Raw genomic sequence first — 26052 nt, 5'->3', positions numbered from 1 at the left:
TTACATTATCTGGGTTTTTGTTTTTTAGTTGGTTTGTTTCTATTTTTTTGGGTGTTTGTTTGTTTGTTTGTTTTGGGCTTATTTTTTTTTTCTATTTCCTTTACTACTTAAACTGCCTATATCCTGACCCACAATTTTTCTCACTTTGTCTTTCCTATTTTCTTCCCCATCCTGCTGGAGGAGGGGGAGGATGGGCAAGCAGCCTTTTGGTGCTTGGCTGCTGCTTAAGATCAGCAATGAAAATAATATAAAATAAATTCAGAATTATTTGAACATTTCTAAATGCAAATGTTAGAGGTAAATAGCAGTCCATTAATTAAATTAATTGTAACAGCTTTAATATTGATAGCTTTAAAGATGCAAAGCACACTGTAATATCAAGCAGTTTGTTTCCTTTGTGGACAGTTTTCTCAAAATTTTAGTTTTATTCCAATGAAAAAGCTTTAGACTAAAACTTGCCTTCTTGTGACAACAGTTAAAATTTTGTTTTCAAGTCAAGGATGACTGTATGTGAAGACATAGTACATGCATGTGTTATAATACATGCATTATTAATTTCTATACAGTTAGAACACATGATAGATAGTTATTGTTTTGTAGATGTATACAGAGCATGCAGAAAGACGGTTAGACTGAGCTTGCAGTGGCTGTTTGACAAGACCATTGAAGCCAAATAGCCTAGGGAAAACAGAGGCAAACTCTATGGAGGCCAACAAAATTATCATAATCCACAGCAGGCAGTATATATACAGAAATAATCAGGAGAGCTAAGAGCAAGTCCAAGAGGTGAGTAGCTAAGCATGGATAAATGACAAAGTAATCTGAACTTATGCAAAATCAGGTGATAGGCTAGTGAGCAGTCTCGTTCAGGAACCAATATTGTTGAATTAAGACCAGATTTGCTGAAGAGCCAAATTATTTCATTTTGTATCGTTTATTGTCTTCGTAATTTCTGGGAGATGCCAACTTTGGATCTAGTCCCTTCCGGCAATAAACTGCAGTTGCAACCCCTGAGGTATAGTGAAACTAAACTGTAGAAAATTCAAAATTGATTCGTTATATTTTTGCACGCGGTAATACATTACATTTGAAATTTTTGCCATATAATGTTACAGAGACTATGAGTACTGCAGTGTGTTTTTAAAAGCCAAAGAATGGTTATTAATGGAGGCATAATATGGACAGCTATAGTAACAGAAGTGCTATTAAAGCTTATATGCCTTTGAACTTCTTGGATGAGCTAGCCTCTGAAAGTATGGGTATGAAAGCAGGTTGATGCATAACTACTTTTTAAACATTGGTTAGCACTTTCCCTGAAGCAGCTGGTGTTAGCCATTTTGAACCATATTGGGCCAAATGTGACATTGCTTCTGTTGGGATTGGTGAGATCAACAATATATGCTTCTCATAAAGCTCATCTAAAAGCTAACTTACTAAGAAACTGTAGCTGACAAAAAGCAGTCGTTAATAGTGAAATATCAAAATGAGGAGCTTTTTTGAATTTCAGCTGGGTTTCAACTCTGCCTTTTAATTATCTTTGTGAGTGATGCTAAAGTAAACATAACCCTGCTGATGAAAAAAAAAGGACAACTGCAGAAATGTGATAAGTAAGACCCATCCTAAGGACTGAGTTAGATCACTTGAAAAGCTGAATCCATTCTAAATAAAGGGTATTTTAATGAAGCCAAATGCTAGGCCTGTCTGTGTAATGGGGAGCAATGTCCTGGAAAACACTGACTTTGAATTATCTGCTGATCCTGGTAGAGAAGCATTTTAAGACAGTTAAGGTGATTTATATTTGAGCTTAATGTACAAAATTATGCAAAGAGGTCATTTTGACTATCCATTCATAATTGATGAGACTGATGCTACAATACTAGTACAACCTTTTTGTCCACATTTTTACGTTTGAATGACTTCAGGGAAAAATAGAGAATTCAGAACACGAGCAGAGAAGAATTAATCCTGGAGGTTGGCAGTGAAGTCCTTATAAGGGCACCATCAGGGCTTCTTTAACATAGTTTATACAAAATAAGATAAAGTATTTTGATTAAAGATCCTCATTTTTTTAAAAATGCATGGAGAATATTGTCTGTTAATGTATAATTCTACCTTTTATTTGGGCAGAAGAGAGATTAAATAAAAGAAGCAAAAAGTAAGCAAATAGCTGTAATCTAAAGACAGGCAAAAGTTAATTAGCAACTGGAGTCTTTCTGCCCAGGGAAGTGGATTGCTTCTCCTGGTGCATTTGTCACAAGGCTTGAGTCTTTGCAGAAAATATGCTATAGTAAAGGGTGTTATTGATTTCTGCACCTGAGCAGCAGAGTGGAATTTGATGTCTTTTGGTGGGTGGTCAAGTGGTTTCTTGTATTCTTAAACAGTATCCTTTTATCCACTATGACAAATTGAGTTCACTGTAACTGCAAAACAAAGGCTTCACAGTGATTTTTACAATAACCTTGAAGTTTATATTTTAACATCCATTTTTAAATGGAACTCACTTCTTTCAATTCCCTGTAAAATTTTCATAAGAGAACCTTGGAATTATTTCAGTACTTCACCTTGCAAAATATAACTTGATTTATGAGAAGAATATTGTAGACATGAAGCATCAATGTCTCTGTTTAGTAGTGGCTGCTGATATGAATTCTGGTAGTAAAATTTTCAAACTTTTGCTATCTTCTGATAAGGAGAAGATAAAGTGTAAATTTCAGTCTTACGGCAGTCTAACAGTGTAGGTAACACTACCACTTAAATTCAGCACTGAGCCCTGAAAAAAAGTGTCAAAATGGCTGGTTTAAAAATCTTGGCTACACTGTATTTTCCTTCAGCTTTTTTTAATGTTGTTTTAATTACTTTCTTGTGGGAAATGTCATGATTCTCGCATGTGTTGAAAACTTAATTTAATAAACACTTCAAATATTTAGATTTATATTCCTCAAAACCCAGTCTTTGCTCCTTCACCCTTTCAGGATTCTCTGCAGCATAGAATAAGGATGGAGCATCCTTAAACATTACCTATCAATTGTCACAAAAAGCTGATTTAAAAAATAAGGTCATTTGAGTTATTTAGGATTTATATATGAATTTATTTTCTCAGTGTGTAACTGTAACTTCTTCTATCCTTCTGATAGCAAATGGTCAGTTTCTTCCTCCTTCCTCAAATGTTTCACTTTTTTTTACCCACTACTTCTCTCACCCAAATATTTTCTCTACCAGTTGTTTTCTTTTTGATTGCTGTCTGATCCGCAGTATGGACATCTTGGACTCTCTCTTAGGTAGGCCCAGACATTAGAGGGCTGCCAGGAAAACAATGGAAATACAGCTGTCTTCTAGTGAAGGATGCTGCTCTTACAATACCAAGAAGCTCATCCATATTCCCAGCCTCTTTGTCCTTGCATTTCAGAGACATTTTGTCCCTATTTCAGAGACATGAAGGAAGTTAACCCTACCTGTCTTCCTCACAGTGACCTTCTGCTATTTTTAGCTCTTGAGAAGAAAATGGTCAGTAAAGCACTTCCCAAAAGAGGGCTCAGTTGTAAAAATTCTGCAAATAGTACAGAAACAGAGAACAAAAAAACGATCTGTGTGAAATTTGGATTTTGAAAATCAATTTAATTGCTCACAAAAGTATTGTCTTGGTGGAATTGAGATGGTTTCATAAAAATCACTTTTTGAAAGGGACTTAGTAGCCCACTTCCTGTAATTCGGTATTTTTGCTGGTTCTTAAAATGTATGAATCTCATTTTGAGTGGAAGGTTTCCTTGAACCAGTAAATTGTGTTTTAGATAGAGATTCAAACTTCGATAAGTTAGAAACTGGAAATAGTAATCTTCAGACTACAATCTGAGAACAATTCAGGAAAGTTGTTGCAGAGCCCCATCTTACAATGGAATAGAAGATGCTTCTTCTATCCTGCCTGGTGGCAGAGGATACTGCCTAGGATTGAAGCAGCAGAATCCTCAGGGAGACTTTATCTAAGCTATGGGCCACCAGGACTGGCATGCCTGCAACTTCTGATGGTGATGACTATATATTGAATTTCTATGTATCTCAAAGGCCTTCTAAACAGAAAATTAGTATTTGATACTAACATCTTGGAGACCTTACTGCCTGATATGCATGTATGAGAATATGAGAATATTGTGAACCTGATTTTTTCTGACAACCTGTTTCCTTGCCTTTGTCATAATCTGAATTGTTTGTGTGTTAGTTATTAACAGTGCTTGCTTTAAAATTGAAACTTTGGTAGCTCTTTCACTGTTCAGATATTTTTTTGAGCTGAGAGATAGAAAATGCACATAGGTGCATTGGGAATGCTTTAGTTACCCAAAGGTAATTGGTAGAACATGAACCCCTTTAATATCTTGAAAAGCAAGTGATCAGATAATCTAGCTGTGTAGCTCTTATGCGTTGCTTATAAGACCTTCTTTGATTTCTTCTTGACAGTGTATTTCTTCATACAGTGACTTTTCCCTCATACTTGCTAGTGCTCCCTTCTGTGTGCGTCTCTCCCTCCAACTTCTCCTTTGCATTCCACGATGTGTTGTCTTCTTTTAGTTCCCATAACTTATTGAGGCTATCTCAACAGCTACAGACTGGGTAAAAGCATAGACAACCTATATTATCTTTTGTGGTATTTTTAAAATCTTATCTTTTAAAGAAATACTCAGAAGACTTATTTTCCAATCTGAAGGACTGCTTGTCTTCCATTTCATGCTGTAATTATTCTCAAGTAACTGAAAAAAAAAAAAAAAAGAGGAAAGAAAGAAAAGTATATAAGGGAAGTAGAACTCTTCCTCAAAATATAATTGAGATCTGGCAGCCAGCATTCCTGTCTTCATTTGCTGCTTTTGAGAATGACCTGTATGGGCTTTTTGCAGGTATTCCACTTTTTTCACATTTGCAACATCACCAAAAAATCTGTATTCAGTAAGTGGTTTAGGTGATAATCTGTTTTCCAAAAAGCAACTGGTATTTGAACAGCAATGGATTGCCTGGTAACAGCAATGGTGGGTTGCCCAATGTAATACTAATGTGACTTTTGCTACACATTTAATAACACTTCCTTCCTATTTAAACAGTTAAATTCTTTTAGATTTTGCTCTTTTTGCTGTTCAGCAATTGGATTTTTCCAAAGGTAGTGTTTATATCTCATATGCTAGACAAATTATTATTTCTCTCCCTCATAATATGGGGTCTATGAGTTGAAGAAATTTTTCACTCTTAGATAGTCAACACAAAGTCATATATATGGTGTCAGAAAATATTTGTTGCTAATAGTTAATCCTTAGGTTTTATATGAAAATTAAATTCTGATGGTTTCTTGCCTTGCTTGAGCTTACAAGTGGAGTGTATATTTTATACATCTTTTTGTCTTTGTGTATATATATTTTTACAGATTAAGAAAATGTGTGTTTATGTATACACATGCATACAAACATTTTAAAACAGTTTTGCTTTCTTAATGCTGTTGCACTGGGAAATACAGATACTTTAACTTCAATTATGTATGTAATGTAAATGACCAATTGTTTAAAGAAATACTTATCATCTTATCAAGAGTAAGATGCTTAATTTTCATTCTGAAACAGAACATTGCTTAGGGAAGGGGCTTCATGAAATCTTCCTGACATATTGCCTCATTTGTTGTGTAAATACCATATGTATGTAGAAGGTGTGTTATGCATCTTGGTTGCACTGTAAGGCTCTCTTTGAGGTTGTTGCTTCTACATGAAACTGGATCTTCACCTGTCCAGTGCCTTCTCAAAAGTGTCTCCTTTGGTGAAATTGTTGTCTCTGCTTTGTTGCTAAAACATTCCTTTTGTGCAACAAAAGCCCACAAAGACTTTAGCAATATTCACACACCTGTTGTCTCAATACTAGCAACATTCTGCAGTACTACTTGTTTGCGGTTTTGTTGTTTTTTTCTCAAAACTAACAAAAACTGGTTTAGGAGCTACTGGGACAACATGTAAACTAGCTTCAGTATGAAGGGCAGTATGTGGAGCACTTAGGATTACACCTTTTTTCATAAGGTGAACTTGTTACAAGGTGATACAAGATGTATATTACACTGTTGCTATCAAATTCCTCATTTGAAATATAAATGGGACTTCATGATAATAGACCTGGTGTTGAACATCTGTATAGGTGGAAATTTTTAGCCATGTAATTTTTTTCTCTTTCTATCTGTCTCTAGATCTATTTTACAGTTTATTTAGGTTACCATATTCATTGAAGACATTAGGAAAAATGGAGCAGTTGGTTCTTCTAATCCAGATCCTTGAAGCTGTTTAATACCACTATTTATGAGATCACTATTTATGAGAATGCCTGAGGAATGAGATTATTCACCAAACACATTTTTCAATTGTTAACTATAGCTTCAGGTCTGAATAAAACATGCCTCCTGCAGAACTTTCAGTTTTGAATTGTTTTCCTGCACAAACTTTGATATGATTTTTTTTATTAATAGAATAACTCCAGTAGATATGGTCTAAAAATATTCCTGATTGTGGGGGCTGCAGTACTTTAGACCAAGTTCTTTGTTTGTATTAAGGTAATACTTGCACAAATTCTTTAAGTTAAAGTGGGTCAGAATGTCCTTGTCTGTAAAGATGAAATGTGGCCTCTGCTGAAGTTGTTTCCTCTGTTTAATGTCTTTTTCTCTGAGCAATTCCAAGAGGCTTCTTTCAGAGTGCTGTTCACAGTGTTTTCAAAGGCCACTCATGGCAAACTGAGCATCTGCACGACAGAAGTCGTCTGCAGTACAACGATGGACAGCTGCTATTTAAAAGTTCCCTTTCTGGGAAGCAAGTAACCAGTGGGAAGTGTTTGAGAACACCTGGTTTGAATATATAGTTCTTTCTTCTGTTGCTATATTTGATTTGTCTAGTTGGAAATGCTAAGATATTTATCATTAAGTCTTATGTGTTAAGTTATGGGAAGTGGTAGAGCAACATTCAGATTTTATTGCTGTCCTGGTCTTTCACCAGTTTTTCACCAAACAGAGCAAAAGTACTGTGGGTGTTAATCCTATTGTCTGCATTGGTTTCAATCTTGAAATGTAACTTGAGTCTGTAGGTTGAATTCAGTGGGTTAAATTCTAACAGCTTTCTGAGTACTGATTTACACTTCTAGAAAGAAAAGGAACCAACCTCAATATGTGTGCTGCTTATTGTAATAAGAGGGTAAATTCTAGTGCACAAAATGTATTTGGTGGTTGGTTGCCTGTGCGTGCACAAATATATTCTCTCTTGGCCAAGTCTGACATGGATATATAGATACCTATGAAATTGGGATTTTTTTTTTCTTTTGCAATTCTGAGAGTTTGCGCTTCTCTTCTGCTGTGGTACCTTCAAAGAGTACAAACAGAAGGTGCAGATAGGCTTCCATTCTGTAGCCACATTCTGTGCTCTTTTTTCAACTCTTCCTTCAACTTGCCTCCTCCTCCATATGGGAATTCATTGCAGGTACATCACTGCAGGGGAGATAGCAGTGCAGTAAATGGATATCTATTTGCACAATTATCTCCTGGAAATTGAAATTAGCGTAGTTGTTAATGTTGCCAGTTAGCCATGCAGAAACTCAAAATCAGAGACTTAGGGTTTTCAATTCTGCAATAATTTTCTTTTCCATGACATGATAGTCTGTCTACCTGACTAAATATTTGTCTTTTTGTTTGTTTCCAAAGAATATTCCCATCCCATAATGATGAAGTTTTCCTTGCCACAGTGAAGTTCACCACAGAAGTCTAAAAAAAATACTTGGTGTTTAAATACAACTTCTGTTTCGGTATGGTTTAAGCTGGCAAAAATCCCAACTAGAATGAAGAGAAGAGATATAAATTATGGCAAAGCAGAAAAAACCCCATGGAAATGTACAAAAGAGATTGCCTTAGGCATCACAAATGTAGAAACAATTGAAACCCTCTATTTATGAATTATTGGAACAGTGCATTCAGCAATGTGTCCTCCTCTCCCAGCAGGCCCAAACTAGCTTAGGTGGCCATTCAGCAGGTTAGCTTGGCTGTCAGTTTAGCAACTGATTTGGCACTCCGTGGTGTCTGTAGGGTGATGGATAGGAAGACAGCGCTATTGTTTCCCATTTCTTTATACTTATGTACTGTTTGTGCTCTTATGGTTGTAGAAGGCAAAGAAATAGAGTATTTTGCACTCAAAATTAGTTCCCTTCATTGAAAGTAATGACAGTGTTTTTATAACCTGGAAGTGTTCTATTCCCAAATAAATATAAACTCAGTCAAGTTTCTGCTATGGCTACATTCCTGCCCATTTCCACACTAGTAAAAACAACAAGGACTGTTTTGATACCAGCTCACACTAGAGCAGCAACAAGGCTGTTTTTTTTTCCTAGTTGCTTGTAGTAGCTATTATTGTTTATTGTGTGAGCTGCAGTGCCTCGGAAACCAAATCTGAAGTCGTGCCCTGTTGTTCCAGACACCCTACAGACTAATAGTAAGAATAAAAAACCCAGGTCCTTACCACCTTTGACAGCTTGCAGTCTAGTTTTAAGACTGAATACAATGAGTAGATAAAACAGACAAATAGGTTTGGGAAGGCAAGAGTATAAAGCAGGTCCATAAATTAGAAGCAGAAGTCTCAGTTCACTCTCTTTCTGACTATTTTATTTACCTGCTAAATGCCATTTGGACTTTCCGCTTCCTCAAATTTACACGTAGAGCATGGTTGTGATGTACATCTGTAGTAAAGTTTTTATCTACTACCACATATGGGGAGCTGTTGCATGGTGTGGCGCTTTTAAAAGACTGTTATTTGACATGAATGATGTCAAAGCTTATTTCTTTTTTATTTTATTTATTTTTTATTTTTTTGCATTGGTATGAGATTGAGTATTCTTGCATTTAATAGTGGGTTAAAACAATCAGGAAATTCTGTAGGTGTGTGAATATTAGTTATATATTAATTAAAGAGGCTGGCTTACCTTCTTTCTGTCTTGAATGGGTATTTCAGATATCTAAATTCATATTTCATGTAACAGAAATATAATGTTGGCTACAAGTAGTTGTGATTGTGAAGATGTAAAGGAAGGGTAAATTAGAATCTAATTTTTAGTTTTAAAATACTTTGTATAATTGTGAAGAAATATTTTGCTTGCACTCAGTGGTGCTCATCTCTTCATCTATTGTTCATACCTCTAGTGTGCTCTAACTTTGAGAAAATGCAAGTTCTTGAAATTAAATTATGATATTCATATTGTGAACAAGGCTGTGTTTTGCCTGGAGGCAAAATAAAGACCTTGAGTTGTATTTTTTTTTACACTTAAAATCTGTTCTGAATATTTTGTCAATCTTTGCAGCAGTGTAGTGCGATGGTGGTTGTCTGTTTAAAAAGTAGATCCTGGTAGGGACTCTGATCAGTTCACCTAGTAAACTCTACAAAAGTTGGAGAGTTTGAGGGACAGGAATAGGTCATTTGCTGCATTTAATGAGCGCTTGAGAATCTAGGTGATGTATTCTATTCAGGTTATTTTGAGAGCTATTTTACTGTATATCCTAGTGTATTCTCTTCAGTTGGGTTATTCAGTACTCAAAAATTAGTCATAATTTTAATTATTTCCTGGTCTGCTACTTACCTATCCCAAAACTATTTCATGGTAGGGTTAAGGTCCAAGAGGAATAGAGTATTTTAGATTGGTGCTTGAAGTGTTTGTATGAGTCACATTTCATGTGAAACTGTAAGCTGAAAATTCCTTGTTTTAACAGTTCTTCCTCTTCTAACAAAATAATAAAAAAGAGTGGAGCTCATTTTTTGGTGAACAGATTTACTGAATCAGAATCACAGAATCATTTAGGTAGGAAAAGACCTCTGAGATCATCAAATCCAACCTATGACCTAACACCACCATATCAACTAGACCATGGCAATGAGTGCCACATGCAGTCTTTTCTTAAACCCCTCCAGGGACAGTCACTCCACAACCTCTCTGGCAGCCCATTCTAACGTTGCATCACACATTCTGTGAAGAAATTGTTCCTAATGTCCAACATAAATCTCCCCTAATGCAGCTTAAGACTCCTCTTGTCCTGTCGCTGCTTTTCTGGGAGAAGACACTGACCCCAAACTGGCTACAAACTCCTTTCAGGAAGTTGTAGAGAGTGATAAGATCACCCCTGAGCCTTCTTTTCTGCAGGCTAAACAACCCCAACTCCGTCAGCCACTTCACATAAGACCTGTGCGCCAGGCCCTTCATCAGATTTGTTGTCCTCTGAACATGTATTTTCCACTTTCATTTAATATCTGCCTTATGTTGTCTGCACAAAGTGTTTACTCCCTACAACAAACCTAAATGAAAGTCTTGGATGCAAAGAGTGATGTCCAGGATGAAATACTCTTGCTTAGTTACACCCCTGTCACTGCTTGGATAACAATGCAGCAAATAAGAGTGAAGAAAATTATTTTATGGATGAAGTCTTTTTGCTCTCTAACACCTGGATGTTTTTCCTTTTCCTTTTGCACCCACTTTACACTTCTGTCTTTCATTTAACTAGTAAAAATCAGATATATCTCCTCTCCAACATGCCAAGTGTGAGGGTACTGTAAAGTGTTTCTTCCTCTAAGATTTAAGTGCAGTTATATCTTACCAGTTCTTCAGCCCCTTACACATTGCTTGGAGTAGATCATTCCTACCCTGTTTAGGCCTGACTTTAGGATGTATTTCTTCTAAATACAGTGATAAGTTTAAAAGGAGTTTGCCCCATTCTTTTCCTATTCTTTTTGCATACAAATGAACTTTTGCTCATACCCCTTATTCTAAGAAATAAAAAATAATAATGAGATTAAAGAGGCTCTTTTATGAGTTTTCTAGTAGTTTTTCTAGGGACAAGTTTTTAGATTGTGAGATGTGGGTGTTGGAGTTTCTTCAGTGAGAGTATGCAACACATTTTTCTGGTTATGCTGGTTCTTTTTTGATTTTTCAGTAGGAATCAGATGTATTGTTCATGCTATCCTTTCAGTGTTCTTCAGTATGATTAGATATTAAGCGTGTCAGGTCTTGAACAAGAATAATATCTTGGATAAAGGAAGGAAATAGTCTAATCAGTCAACTGTCTGGCTTGAGGAAAAGGGCTTGGGAGATCTGAGTTGTGAAGGGGGTTCTTTACAAGGCTGGGGAGTCACAGACACCAATTCCTTAGCTTTAAAGCATTTAATTCTACTGATGAACTCTACAGTTGCCTAGATCTCCATTACTCTGTCTCAAAGGTCTTCAAGCCCATGCAGAATTCTATTTTGGGATCTGTGAATCAGAATGTAAAGCTAATTTTTAAATTAAAATGCTACAGGTTTTCCCTTCAAAAATGTTACTTAATTGGATTAGTCAATGTGTATGGAGCAGGGGGAAATTCTTAAGATGGAAATAATTTGAATCAACTTTTTAGAGGAAATATTCACAATGCCTAAAATTAAAAATAGCCTGAGGGGAGGAACAGGAGTATTTATATCTAAAAATGCCCCAAGGAAACTTCTCATGTGAAATTTCCCCAAAATAAAAATTTTTCGGGTCAGCTTTGGATAGAGAGAACTCATTATTATATATCAGCAAGAATCAGTCATAGTATGAAACACAGACCCGATGCATTCCCTTTACACCATCAAAGTGCCTTATTCACATTCCCCACATGAAAATCTGTCTTCAAAATCCTCCTGGAAACAAATTCAATCTTATATTAATTTTTATAATGAGTAGGAAAATGTGCAAGAAGAGGAAGGACATTTTTACATCTTCTAATGAAATGCTCTGCACAGATTGGTAGGCTAGCACTGCCTCTGGGCCAGTATGGCCTGTGCTGAGATGCAGAATGATGTCAGTTCATGTGCTCAGCTTAGAACTACTTGTTGGCACAAAGCTTCTGATAAGCCAATAAATATGTACTGCCTCCCAGTGCAACCAGTTTCATATGTCCTAGCTTAACTGTTTTTCCAGGGTATTGCAATTCCAGTATTACCTTCCCAAAATCTGGATCTCCTCTAAATGACTTGTCTAAAGGCCAAAGTGACAGAAGTAGAATTGAAAATGTATGCTCCTGGCTGTTAATTTATCTGTTGCATAGCTCATCTTTCCTTCTGCACCATGAAAAAAAATTAGAATTTCATTGTTTTCTAGAAGTGCAAAATACAGGAGAAAAGGACCATCCAATACCAAGTTAGAGACTTTTACACTAAATGTTTCTGCTCCTAGTTCAGGAGTCTATAGGCAAGGATTTTGATAATCATAATTTCTGGATTTTTGGACTTGTTCTGTTTCCCTGTACCTAATATTAACCTATATGTATTGGAAACTAGCAAAATTCTTGTCTATAAGACAAAGGACAGTCTGGATGAATTGGGAAGTACAAGTTAATTGTGAACATAATTGCAATTCTGGTGGATAATTGCAATTGTAAGTCAAGCAAGACAGCTTCAAACACTTGGGTCAGGTTTTTAATTCTATGATCTAAAATATTAATGAGGATATTTTCATAAGCTTTCTGCATAAAAATTGACTTCATAACAGAGAGGTCAGCTGGTCTTGTCTTCTAGCCTTTATGATTCTCAGTGATAATCAGAAGCTGTTTTCCCATAAATGTATGCTGGTTTTATGCATCCTGACATACATACATCCTACAGACGTAGGTGGTGAATTACTTACAAGCTTTATGAAGCAAAAATTCATTCTGTAGGTTCTAGTTGAAAGAGTGATTTAATACCTTGGGAATCTTGAAAGCTGTATTGAGTCTATTATGGAAAGCCCAGTGCAGGCTACTTTTCACACTGTGGCTGCAGTCAGATTAAGTGGTATGATGCATAAAGAAGACAAGCTGATCAGTATGAAAGTGTGTAATACTATTGTATAAATCAGTAGCATTCCCACATCTGATAGACAGCTGCATTGAACACATTCTATCTTGAGACTGATACAGTGTTAATATAAGAGGACTTGAGACAAGTAGCAAGGTTGATTAGGACTATAAAGATTTTTGTAAGAGGACAGTGAAAGGTTGAGATTATTTATGCAGGAGATGGATCGAAAACTTCTATAGCCTGTCTCCTAAAGGAAGATTTAAGAGCCTGTCCAGTATCATCAAATAGAATAAATTCAAAATAAATAAACAAGAATTTTGTTTTGTGCCTGAAACACAAAGAAATGACAGAATTCAAAGTCATAAAGATGGAAATTTAAGACAATTCAGAAAGATATTTGGCACACTTTTCAATTAGAATTTTAAACTATAAGCATATGAGGTTTCAGAAAAAAAGCAGGTTTCAGATAAATCACTTTTAAAAAAAGCAGTGCCTGAGTTGAACAGTCAAACATACACTTCCACTATAATGGTTTATTGCATCTTCTTGGGCTGTGTCTTGGCTCACTGGCATTATGAATATTGAGTAAGAGTCAGTATATTGGACATAATGGACAATTATTTATATCCATGGTGACAGTTTCCCTTCCTTTGGAAATCTGAATTAAGTTGTTATAATTTTTCTCTGCTCTGTTTGTCAGGAAAAAGAATGAATGGCAGCTCTGATTTCCCTTTCTGTCCCCAAAAAGTAGATGTCATAGTTGCCTTTCAGAGATTCAAAGGGTCAAATATTTTGAAGGCTCTTTCATTCACATCTCATGCTAATGATTTAGAAGCATGTCTGGGACTACAGAAAATATCTAAATCTGTGCTTCTTTTCTGGCATTTTGCTACTTATATAAATGAGAGATGGTATACCTTAGAATTTTGGGGATGTTGACTTGCAAGCACTTCCTGGATGTGTTTTAGTCTGAAAACACTCATGTCTTGAAATTTTTTTTTGCCTCTGAGTTTCTCAATTTCTGTATTGTGGCAACTATTGAGAAGCTTACCATGATAATATGAACTTAATACATTCATAAGAAGTTCTCTTTAAAAAAATATTCTTAACAGGAGTGTTTTCTCCTCCTACTCCAATTTACCGAACAAAAAATTCCAAGCCTATAATGTAACCTTTCTTGATTAGGGCACTTCAAAGCTGAATCAGAATCTGAATTCTGAAGCTACTTTTTCTCTCCACAGATTCAAAACCTTAAATCTCTTTCAAATTAGCAAGCTATGGCTGTGATTAGAACATTTTAAAGAGAGATTTCTGTTCTATGGGATTTTCTGGGAAGAAAAGAAATAACATTTGGTTGTGTAGTTAAAGGAATAAATACTGGAATTTGCCCCCCTTTCCCTCCCCCTAAAATAACCCCCAAATTAATTAGAGGTAATTATAGTCTGTTAAAATCAGAGAATATTAATGTTGAAAATGCAGGTCAAGCAGGTCAAGAGCAGGTTACCTAGTACCACGTTGGTAGTAGGCTGGTCTTGAGTTTTGTTTTCTTCACAGTGAAATTTATTTTCCTGATTAATGAAATCAGAATTTCTCAGGTACCAGCTGGTGCCTGTTGCAGCTTGTCCTTTCCCTGAGCAGAGATGTGCAGGCTCCCTGGTTCCACTAGGGTTCTTAGGTGCTGCCAGAGAGCTGTTCCTGCTGCCAGGAGGTTCTCCTTGTCCCCAGTGCCTGACATAAAGATGACTCCAAACAGACTGGATCCCCTCCAGGTGCAGGTATGCACTCACATCTGTGTTTAAAGGTACTTTAGCCAGTGTTGTGCTCATCTTTGTCCCCAAGGGATACCCTGATTAACCAGCTGCTCCTCAGTTGGATATGGTATCCCTGTTCCCAGCCAGCAGGGTGGTGCCTGTCAGTCCAGCCAGTGGTCCTTGTTGTCCTCCACACCCCATTCAACTGTAGGAGACCATGTCACAGGCTTTGTTAAATCAAAATAAACAGCATACACTGCTCATCCTTCATTCACTAAACCAGTCCTGTATTCGTGCTGAGCTCCCAGGTGACACAGTTCAAATATATCGTGTTTATTCCTGGCCATTTCTTGTTTTTCGTATCCTGGGTTTTATTTTCTGGAGAATTTGATGTTTGACCTTCCCAGGGACTGAAGGTGATTAACCTGTAAGTAAAGAGTGCAGAATTTTAACTGTTTTGTTCAATAACCATGGTCAGAACTTCGGTTTATTATCTGATTAATTTTTCTCCCTGTTTGCCTCACTTCTTGGCTAAAAATCCTCTGTTAGAACAATGCAAAGTGTCTGAGATAAAAATTCTGTTAACTCAGAAAGGAACTGTTCTAAGAGAAGGACAATTAATTTGAGGTTACTTGAGAACATCCATACATGTAGCTGTTTAAACATGGAACGTGGAAATTCTGGTTAGAGTGTTCTCAATACACAAAAGGGAAGATAATAAGAGGCAAATCACAAGTGTTCATAAAATATAACATGACTTTGAGTGCTCTAATAAACAGGCTATTCAGTCTTGCTACGGTACAAATACCTGTGGTAGTAAATCTGCCAGACACTGCTATGCTTAGAGGAAAGAAAAAGGTTGAAGGACATTCAATTGGGCAAGGCCACAGGCAAGAGAGTTTGATAAGAACTGGCACGTACCTAGAAGGCATTAGGGGCTAAAATGGAGGCAGAGTGATTGGTGTGATTCACAAGTGTCTGACAGAGAATGATAAAATAAAATTAAGGGAGAGTCTATTGGGAAAATGATTGATTTGTGAGATGTTAATAAGCTGTAGACACACTCCCATGTGAATCTGAAGGACAGCCCATGAGCTCTGAAAACTGAGCTGACTAACAAATATGAAGATTTTATCAGTCCCATATGAGCAGGGAAATGAAGGGCGTGCTTTTATGAGAATCTGTGTGCCTAGTAATTGTGACGCTCTGAAGAGGATCTGTTGACATTTCTGCAGAAAAGTTGCCGCTGATTCCAATCAAGGTAGAGCAAGACATTAGTGCTACTACAGTCCATATTTCTCAGAGTAATTTGTCCACGAACAAAGGTGACAATGCACAAGGAATGGTTGAACCAGTGCAGGACCATAGGGAATACCTAGGGAAAATAGTATTCAGTAAGCCATTAGCTGTGCATGGGAAGCTATAGAGATGTGTTAACTGAATATCTGTTTTCTTTCATAGGAAGAGTTAATTGGTTATATTTGGAAGTGATATGGTCTGGGGCTATACTATTCCGTTCAGGAGAACATGCTAGGCTTATGTAGTTCAGTTTTATTAGAGGTAAAAGATTGCTATGTTCTATATTTCGCAGTGTAGCATGTGAAAGTCCAATTTGGTTTTCCTTATTTGTCAAGAGGTTTTTTTCTCTGTCTCACTTAGATATTTCACTTGTGGGAGCCTCGAGTGGGTGTGGAGCCCATCTTGTTCTCACACAGGTTGTTGCCCTCCTGATGAAGAGGTTTCAGCACACAAGGCGAGACTGGAGAGGAAGCCTGTCCAATGTGCTGCTGCCCGTCCTCTTTGTTGCACTGGCAATGGCCTTGTTTAGCGTGAAGCCGCTGGCTGTCGATTATCCTCCTCTGAGGCTGACACCAAGACTTTACGACATTGCAGAATCCTTCTTTAGGTAAAGGTCTCATCCATCACCATCAATATCCAGGGTTCTGGGACCTCTACCCTTGAGTTCTCCTATTTTAAAGACTTACTTGTATTCTAGAAAGAATGATAGGTCTCTTTTTGCAATAGTTATGTGGGGGTTTTTTAGATATTTAGTGCACTTTTATAGATTATTATAGGGGAGAGATAAAATTAGAAAACTTTGTGTGAAGGATTTTCTGGAGGAAACAGCAAAGGCTTTGGAGAAGATTAAACTCAAATCAATACCAGCCACGACCATTTATATGTAAATGAACAAGTGTATTTGAACTAGCCTTTGCATGCTTCATTTTAAGAAATTGCTTAGGTCTGAAGTTATTTTCTCAAAACAATTCTTGGGTTTGAAAATGCCACACAGTATTTACAAAGCCTGTTGATCTTCTTACTCAACCTAGTTTCTATATGTTCAGCTTTTAAACCAACTAGATTATTTATTTTTTATTTGTTTTTAATGTGTGTTATCTATAGAACTGATCTCTATAGAGTGCTAAGCACACATATAGGTGTGCAAATACACAGATGAACATAACAAGATGCTGTTTGAATTTATAAATATAATATAAATTTATTTAATAAGCATAAAAACACTTTAGCAATGACAACCCTAGGAATGCATGACTATAAGGAGAAGGATGCCCATGGGTAGATGTTGAGATTTGTTTAGCCATAATTGCAATAAATTTTCTTTACATGTTCACACAGAGTTTTTTGAAAGAAGAATATTTTGGTATGTTTCTTATGCATGGATTTTATAATCCTTGAATTCTTGGGAAATACATAGGACCTTGAGACTGAAGGTTAATAAAGCTAGACATATTAACATGCCTTTATTTCTTTTCTCTTTTTATTTGTCTTTCCTTTTCACTCCCTATACCCCTTATGGCCCTCTTTGTTCAGTACTGAAGATGACAACCTAGGAAAACTTCCTCAGGTTCTGCTGGGATATTTCTCTGATTGGGACCACACATGCACACATTCACAACATGGGTAATTGTAACTAATGTAACCAATTCGTTAATTTAAATGTTGTTCCTTTCTGTGTGATGGATTATCTTTAGCTTTTTTTGGCAGCAAGGAGTTAGTGACAAATTGGTTATGATAAAGGATCTGGCATCCAGGTGAAGAACAAAGTAGGATTCACTGTTAAAGATCTGATCCACACAGCTTAAAAGTCAGTGGCAGCTTTTTGATTAATTTCAGGATGATTTTGATCAAGCCAGTTGTCCATATGAAGAATGGATAGACAATAAAGAAAATATTTGTTAGAAGCATTCTATATTTCCAAATTTAGGAATACAGTGGTGACCATGTTTTAATAATTGCTGCAAATATGAGACATGAAGCTCATTTAAATATTTCTAATAAATCAACTTTGATAAAAATGTGTAAAATTTGTATCACTGTAGACACAGCTGCTGCTGTGATCAAGTGCTAAGAAGATGTTCAGTATGTCAGATCTGCTCATTACTCTCTGGATTTTTTCTGTTAAGTGACATATTCCTTTTACTTGCTAGTTATAATTTTATAATGTTTATTCTCATTAGAAAAAATAATTCATGCTGGCGGACGGAATCTATGTCACCTCAGGATTCATGCAGATGTGTGTCTGAACAGGTATGTATATTTTTATTTACTTACATATGTAAAAAATATGTGTGTGTATATTACTTCTAACCCTTGACTACTGTTTTTGAAGGGCTGGTGAAAGTGATGAGGAAATAAATCCTCACAGGTCCGACTTTTTTATGATTGGAGACTTACTTCCGTTTCACCTAAAAAAATTGTACATGATTTTCTTGTTTATATATATGAACACATATGTGCAGTAGAAATGGCTATAGATTGATCTGAAATAATGGAATCAGAGATAGGTGAACTATTTTCAGCAGATGCAACTTACTTTAAATATGCTATAGGACTCTGATTTAGAAAAAACACCATATAAAACAAGTTTAAAACATAACACTTCCATAACATCTGGAAGACTACCTATTTTCAAAAGGAAGGGTGGGTGAATCTAACTGATAGAACCCACCAGGGAATTTACACATGAATGAGATTTAATAGCATTTGCTTTTGGTTTGGATTTTGGATTTCAAAATACAACAGGCTTCAAGAAATGAAGGATTTTGAAAAACATAATGAATTTCTGACCTTCTTAACTGATGATTTTTCTTGCTGACTTGCTCTGAGTTGAGTAATAAACAAAAATATGAAACTCTGTCTGAGGTGACAAATATATTTCCCCAAGAGGGAATATCCTACCAAAAAAGTTTCTTTTGTTTATAAAGATTTAATTATTTAGAGTAAGAGTTGCATGTCAAATATAGCAATACAGTTTTGGGAAAATGGAAGGAGGAAACTTGTTATTTACTTTTCTGGATAAGGAATAAGTTTGCCTCTAGAACTAAAGAAACTTAAAATACGAGAAGGCTGAATAAAATACAGATGTGAGCTTTAACCCAGGAGAGGTCTATTATGCATGAAAACTGAGAGAAGTCACTTGACAGTGGAGGCGGAACTTATAGATAAAAGTGAGCTATGTAAGAGAAATCTTTGAGAGTGAATTTTTATTTTCTGTATGGTTGAGACGTCAAATAAGAATTAAAATTTTTTAGTTGATTGGCATAAAGTACTTTGTAAAGCTTCGGAGATAATTGAGTCTAATATCTTGTCACCTTTTCATTGGTTATGAGAATGTCCCACTGAATCATTAGAAGACATCTTCCTTTATTCTTCTCTGCTGCTCATCAATGAAATTTTTAGAAGCTTATAACATTAATTAGATTTTTTCTTTCATCTCATATTTATCTGGTGCCTATTTTGTGTTTCTTCTAAGGATAAACAAATAAAAAGGAGTCTTGCCTTTTTCATTGCTGTAAACATTCCTAAACATATTTCTATACTTTTTGATGTTTTCAAAACAAACTGACTGACAGGGCTGCAAGAGAAATCAAAGGGATTTCTAACATGTAGGTGGCACAATCATTTGAGTTGCTTTATAGACATAAAACTATTCATAATTTATTGAAAATCTGTTAAAGCTGAGAAAGGCAAATCCAGTTAAAAAGAAATTCTGTAAAATTTATGTAAAAATCCAAAAATAAGGCTAAATGTAGTGCCACTCTTGTTAGAAAGTGCTTTACTAATCTTATGAATACTTTTTTCCAGATGTGCCCGAGTTTCAATACCTCTGCTCCCTATGTGAAGAATAAGAAAGGACATATTTTGTATAATCTTTCAGGGTTCCCTGTGGAAGAATATTTAGTGAGGTCTTCCAACAAAACAAGGTAACCTTAAAATGTCAAGCCTTTGTTTATCTTTTGTGTATAAACCCCACAGTCCTTCCTGATCGAAAGCACAGACATTTGTCAGGGAGAATATAAAGAGTTGTTGTCTTTATCTTGTAATTTTTATCGAGGTGTAGAGTTAGGCTGCTATTCAAAGTAACATGAAAGACCCTCAGTGGTCACATCTCAGAACTTTCTCCAGCAGCTGCATGATGATTACCTCTAGGCATACTCTGGAGTTTCTTCCACGTGGTGAGTTATTTCAGCATCTCAGAGATGCATATCTAAACCAGGTGAACAATATAATTTCCATTCCTCGGAGACTCAATCAAATAGAGGTGGATATGCTCCAATTAATATTTTCTTTGAAGTAAAAAGGGCTGGTATGCCCCTGGCAATACTTCATATTCTGTGATATCAGCAACAGAGGTTATCTGCTGTATTTTGAAGTTTACTTTGCAACTCAACCTCTGCTGATAATGTCAGTGGAAGTGTTAGACCATGTATGATTTTATTGAGGAGAAGAAAGTAGTAGCCACTTACGTATTAAAAGAAGGTGCATCTAATTTGATATAAATACAGGTAAGCATCTTTGGATGAAAGATGTGAGCTAGTATACAAACGGTTTAGGAAGAAATAAAGCTGTTTAAGATCCTTCTGGAAGTCAGTAATACCTCACATGCTCACAACCTTTCCTGTTGCTCAAAAATTTCAGCTTTCAGAAAGCAAAAATTCTTATCTAAGGGAATAACTTTGCTGAAAAAAAGCCAATAATATTCACCTGATTAAAAACTACATTGTCCCCGGCCTTTTTAACAAGAAAGGAGTTTGTGAGGGATGAAGTTTTACTTTCAGTTGAAAAATAAAGCCTTAGTGTTGCTATCTCAACTTTACTCGTGCAAGAAAACTGCAAAGATTAAGGCAGGTAACTTTTTGTTACTTTAATTTCTACTACCAGATATGGTGGTTGGTCTTTTGGAGGGATGAAAGCATTTGAACTTCAAGATAAAAAGTTGAATAACACCAAATTTCAGCCTCTGGCTAAGGTAAGAGTTGCATGTATGTGTGCACATCTGTATGCGTGTGTTGATTATTTTTCAGACATCACAGCACTTAGCAAATAATAAATCATTACATGAAATCCATGCACTTGAATAATTGGGAAAAAATCCTCTGTCTCTTATAGTCTAACTCTGTTCATAATCCTTGAAGTATTCTCCTGTGTTTGAGAAACAGTTTTAAAGGAGTCAAATGATATACCGTTTTTCATTTTTATTTTTCCAGTGAACTCATTTTAGTATCTAAGTTTAAAACTTGTTTTTAGATAGTCAGCCAAATAATATTTTTTGTTTGTTTTCTACAAAAGGTGATGTCAGAATTGGCCAAAGTGCATTGAACATCACAGTAATGGGTTGCTGTTGATGCTTTTTCATGCCTACAAGGGATACATTACTTTGCTTCATTTCTCTCACCACCCGCCCCCTAAGAGTAAAAACATCTCTCTAGGAGCAGCTCCTTCTGCATAACAAATATTCTACTCTTCTCTCAAAAGAACCTTTCAAAAACATTCCGAGGGAAATAAACCCCCCTGCATTGGTAAGTGCTTGTTAGCCTCCAGGTGTCATCCCAAGTTTTCACAATATGGAGATACTGTACCTCTCCACTGCATACCAAAAGGCCTTAAGGAAAAGCCCTTTATTTCAGCTGTGCTTAGAATAATCCTTCTTCTTTGATTTTTGGGATCTATTCAAATGTAGATGAACTACAAGTAGAGGAACAGCAATCTTGGAGAAGTATTGATGCATATCAGTGAGAGGTCTCTGTTTTCGAATTTGAGGCAAACAAGATTTGTTGCGAGGAAGCTGAGCATTTTCCAGATTTGAGATTAGGATATGAAAGAAAGGTGCTTCTGCCTTAATTTTTTTAAATGTAAATATAGATTTTATTTGCTCTTATTAAAAAAAGAAAACAAGGAACAACATAAATAAGCTCCATTCCAAAATCCATTTTGAAACAAAGTGTTAGAAAAAAATACGGATTTTTTCCAGCCCAGTGTCATTTCATGCTTAGTTTTGCATGAAATCACTCCCTATTTTTAATACGTTTTCCATATAGCTTGTTAGAAATCTCCCTATTTATATAGAAATCTGAGCATGTATAGATTTTCATTTTGGTCGTTTGTAATCTCTCTTCTAGTCCCATATATTTTATATCTTAAACTCCAGTTCCTTCATTCTTTCATGAGAAACCTGAAAGTTTTCAGCAAGATCTTTTTTCTGACTTCCATTTTTTCCTGTGTATCTTTAATAATTTTAGACTCTTGTTTTGACATGCTTGCAATGTGTTTTTTGTCAGGTCCTTTTTTTTAGTATATTTGTATAGAGCTCCACCTGCCATCAGGACAGGGATAAATTATAGTTAAACTCTTAGTAAGTAAGCTTCATTTTTTGGACCCAAAGCAAATGTTGGAGTAAATTTATAAAGGGCACTGTGTTATCTAAAGCATCTCCTGGAAATGTCTTTCAAGTGATGCAATGTCAAGTTATTGCATTAACCTTTCAGTAACTAATGACCAGATTTTTACTTTGACCTTTCAGGTTTTTTCATGAGACAGTGAATGCACCATTTACATAGCCTGATATGAAAGAAAATGAGAAATTTGCATTTGAAGAGAATTACTGTATGATTCACTTCATTTTAGAAAATTTTTGAATCCTTATATGTTCTTCAGTACTTGAAAAGCCAACATTTTTTCCAGTTCAAATTAAAAATATTTATTTAGTAGCTATTTTACTGTACCTAATGATACTGTGCTGTGTATAGTACATGCATGGTATATGCATGCACATAGAGAATGTGTATATGTGCACATAAGAGAGAGAGCATATCTATGACATGACTGATTAAATGATGACTGATTTAATATGGCTGATTAAAAACACTGCCTTTTGGCATTCATCGATGATTGGTGCTAGGTAGCAAAAGCACAACTTCTCAAATTTTTTGTATTTTTCATGACTGTTTATTCTCTGGCTTCCCTTGGTAATGTGGCCAAAAATTCGTTCCATAATAGCTTCAGAGTTGCTGTTTTTTATATAATAATGAAATATAGGAACAACATGTGGTAATTTTAAATACTGCTGAAAGGCAAATTGTACTGTTCACATGTCATTTGGAAGAGAACATTTTTTCCAATTCCAAAGGTTGGGACTTGAGACTTTACAATACAGTAATTGTATAAGTGTCCAGAGGAAAAAAATTACATCTTTCTAGTTTAATATCAATCATGAGTCTGGTCCAGCAATGCTTAGGGACTTCTCTGCTCCTTCTCATCCTTTTTTCTTGATAGGCCATATGTTAGCAGAAATGTCAGTCTAGCTTTATTCTGGAATATTAATGGCAACTAAAAGATTATGTAATAATGTAAAACCCATCTTTACAGAACTTCAATCTGTTGTGGTGAGGGGTTGTGTTTTTTCTTTGGGAAAGAATTTTCTTAACTATGGATAGAATATAAAATAAAAATTAATTTTATTGATGTATATAAGTTTTTGTTCCTCAGTTCTTTTCTGCCTTCTGTAAATAATTACCTGTGTGGCACAAAAGAAATATGAAAGATGCTTCAGCTAGAGCTAATACGTTTCCTTTTTTTTTGTATTTAACCTTTGCTAACAATTTTGAATAAAAATCAAGTTTTTAGAAAAAAAGACCCTAAATATACTTTCTGATGAAGTGTACAACCTTAAATGTCTCTTTTTCCAGTTTCTAATAAATTAAATATCCATCTTCAATTTCCTTATTTCCTCATGCTTTGATTCAGTTACATAATGCAGCTTGGAGGATAATTCCAATTAACCTGTTGGATATTGAAATACATTGTTAAACACAATGTTCTATTGTGGTATTCATTTGAATACTGGTTGAGTTGCTATATTTAAAAGGTGTCCTCTGAACATTTGTGACCTTTCGCCTGCCTGCATTAAATGAGGATATGTTGTCAGAATTTTGCTTTGTTGTATTTTTAATTGCCTTTTTTTTTCCAATACAACAGACACAATTGCAGTGGAGTTTCATTATGTATGTATGCAAAACTTTCTATACTGTGAAAAACTTTCTAAAAATGATGGAATTAGAGATGGGTGTATGGGACTGTGAAAAAGACAGGTTACCCTTGAACACTTGTTTCTGTCTTTTTGCCCTGGTTGCTATTTGCACAGGAGGTCCTGCAGTGCAAAGATTTTAAGTTTTCCTCAGGAATCTTAGGCTCTCTCTCATTACATTTTGTTAAGGACCGCTCTTGTTGATTAATGAGAGAGATCTAGTTTATATAATAATTTGTGGAAACTGAACTGGAGAAGAACGAAGGAGTTTCATAACTTTGCAAGGAGGGGAATATGTTGGAGTTTTTTCTTTTTTTTTCTTTTCTTTAAATGTGGGTCCATGGGAGTTTGAGACATTTGAGTACCATTACACGGCACATGGAAGACATCCAGGGGATCAGGCCCAGCCAATGTGGATTTATGAAAGGCAGGTCCTGCTTGACCAGCCTAAACTTCTATGACAAAGTGACCTGCTTACTGGATGAGGGAAAGGCTGTGGATGCTGTCTGTCCAGACTTCAGTAAAACATTTGACACCATCTCCTATAGCATGCTCCTTGAAAAACTAGCTTCTTGTGGCTTGGATGGGTGACTCTGTGATGGGTAAAAACTGACTGTATGGCTGGACAAGAGAGTTGTGATATTAAATCCACTTGGTGGCTGGTCACTAGCAGTGTTGCCCAGGACTCAGTTTTGGGCCTGGTCCTACTTAACATCCTTGTTGATGATCTGGATGTGGGGATTGAGTGCACCCTCAGTAAATACACAAATGACACATAAGCTGTATGGAGGTGTTGATCTGCTTAAAGGTAGGAAATCTTTTGAGAGAGACTTGGTCAGAGTGAGTCATTGGGCTGAGGACAGCTGCACGAGGTTCTATAAGGTGAAACGCTGTGTCCAGCACTTGTGTCCCAGCAACCCCATGCACTGCCACAGACTGGTGGAGAAGTGGCTTGAGAGCTTTTTGGCAGAAAAGGGACCTGGGGGTTCTGGTTGACCACCAGCTGAATATGAACCAATGTGTGCCCAGGTGATGACTTCTTGGCCTGTATCAAGAATAACGTAGCCAGTAGGACCAGGGCAGTGATTTTCCCCTTGTGTTCAGCATTGGTGAGGCTGTACTTCAAGTACTGTATTCAGTTCTGGGCCCATGAAAATAACACTGAGGTGCTGAAGCACATCCAGAGAAGGGCAACAAGGCTTGTGGAGGTCTAGAGAATGTCTTATCAGAAATGGCTGAGGGAGCTGTGTTTGTTTAGTGTCAAGAACAAGAAGCTCAGAGGGGGCCTCATTCCTCTCTACAACACCCTGAAAGGAGGTGGTAGTGTGGTGGTGGTTGGTCTCTTCTGCTGTGCCTGCAGAGAGGACAAGAGGAAATTGTCTCAAACTGAAACAGGTGAAATTCAGATTATGTATTAGAAAAAAAATTCACTGTTAGTGGGGTCAGGAATTGGAATAGTTTTCCCAGGGAGTTGGTGGAGTCATCCCTGGAGCTATTTAAGAAGTGTTTGGATCTGATGCTGGGTGATGTGGTTTAGTGTTCTAGAAGTTACAGTGGTAGTGCTGGGATAGTGGTTGAACTTGATGTTAAAGGTCTCTTCCATCCTTCATGATTCAATGGTGCTTTTGAGATTTCAAGCAGTTGTAAATACCACATAAAGAAGAGTAGAAAATGTGAAAGATAATGCAGGCAAGAATAATGGCAGTTCAAAGCTGCTAATTTAAAAAAAAAATACTAACAGAGTTTGTGGCGAAGAAGATTCAAGGGTGAGAGGCAGAGAAGAAATTACAGTGGACCTCGGAGTGGTTCTTGGAATCATGATCTAGGATAGATGGGAGGAAATAAAAAAAGAGATTCAGGCTATTGTAAGCCTCACCTCACAAAAATGTGGGGATTCAAACAAGTATGTATTCAAGAGAATTAATCAGAAGAAAATGATTATTAAGAAAGGGAAACAGAACTGAAGATTAGGCAGCCTGCAGTGGGAAATAGAGAGGAGAATGTGTCAGAAAAAAACAGCCAAAATCAGTAACCAGGGTCCAAGTAAGGTTTGTAGTTGAATAGTATTAGAAAAAAGGAAAAAAAAAAAGGCAGAATTACCTGCAAATATATGAGAACAGCATCAAAGGAATGATAAGAGAATCTTTAAGGAGGT

The 26052-nt window shown here is 36.2% G+C and overlaps 1 protein-coding gene across 1 annotated transcript in view; it reads left to right on the top strand.

Annotated features, from left to right (window-relative positions):
* ABCA13 (ATP binding cassette subfamily A member 13) overlaps positions 1-26052 on the top strand; it is a 175038-nt gene that overhangs the window by 87574 nt on the left and 61412 nt on the right. The window contains exons 36-40 of the mRNA XM_066185749.1: positions 16232-16478; positions 17405-17494; positions 18052-18121; positions 19679-19797; positions 20756-20843. Coding sequence (XP_066041846.1) covers positions 16232-16478; positions 17405-17494; positions 18052-18121; positions 19679-19797; positions 20756-20843 — 614 coding nt within the window. The remainder of the gene's footprint in view (positions 1-16231; positions 16479-17404; positions 17495-18051; positions 18122-19678; positions 19798-20755; positions 20844-26052) is intronic.

The sequence above is a fragment of the Chamaea fasciata genome, unplaced genomic scaffold (genome assembly GCF_029207755.1).
Source record: "Chamaea fasciata isolate MVZ Bird 193981 ecotype frontalis unplaced genomic scaffold, bChaFas1.0.hap1 SCAF_1, whole genome shotgun sequence".
Taxonomy (NCBI): Eukaryota; Metazoa; Chordata; class Aves; order Passeriformes; family Sylviidae; genus Chamaea; species Chamaea fasciata.
This window is presented reverse-complemented; position numbering and strand designations above follow the sequence as displayed.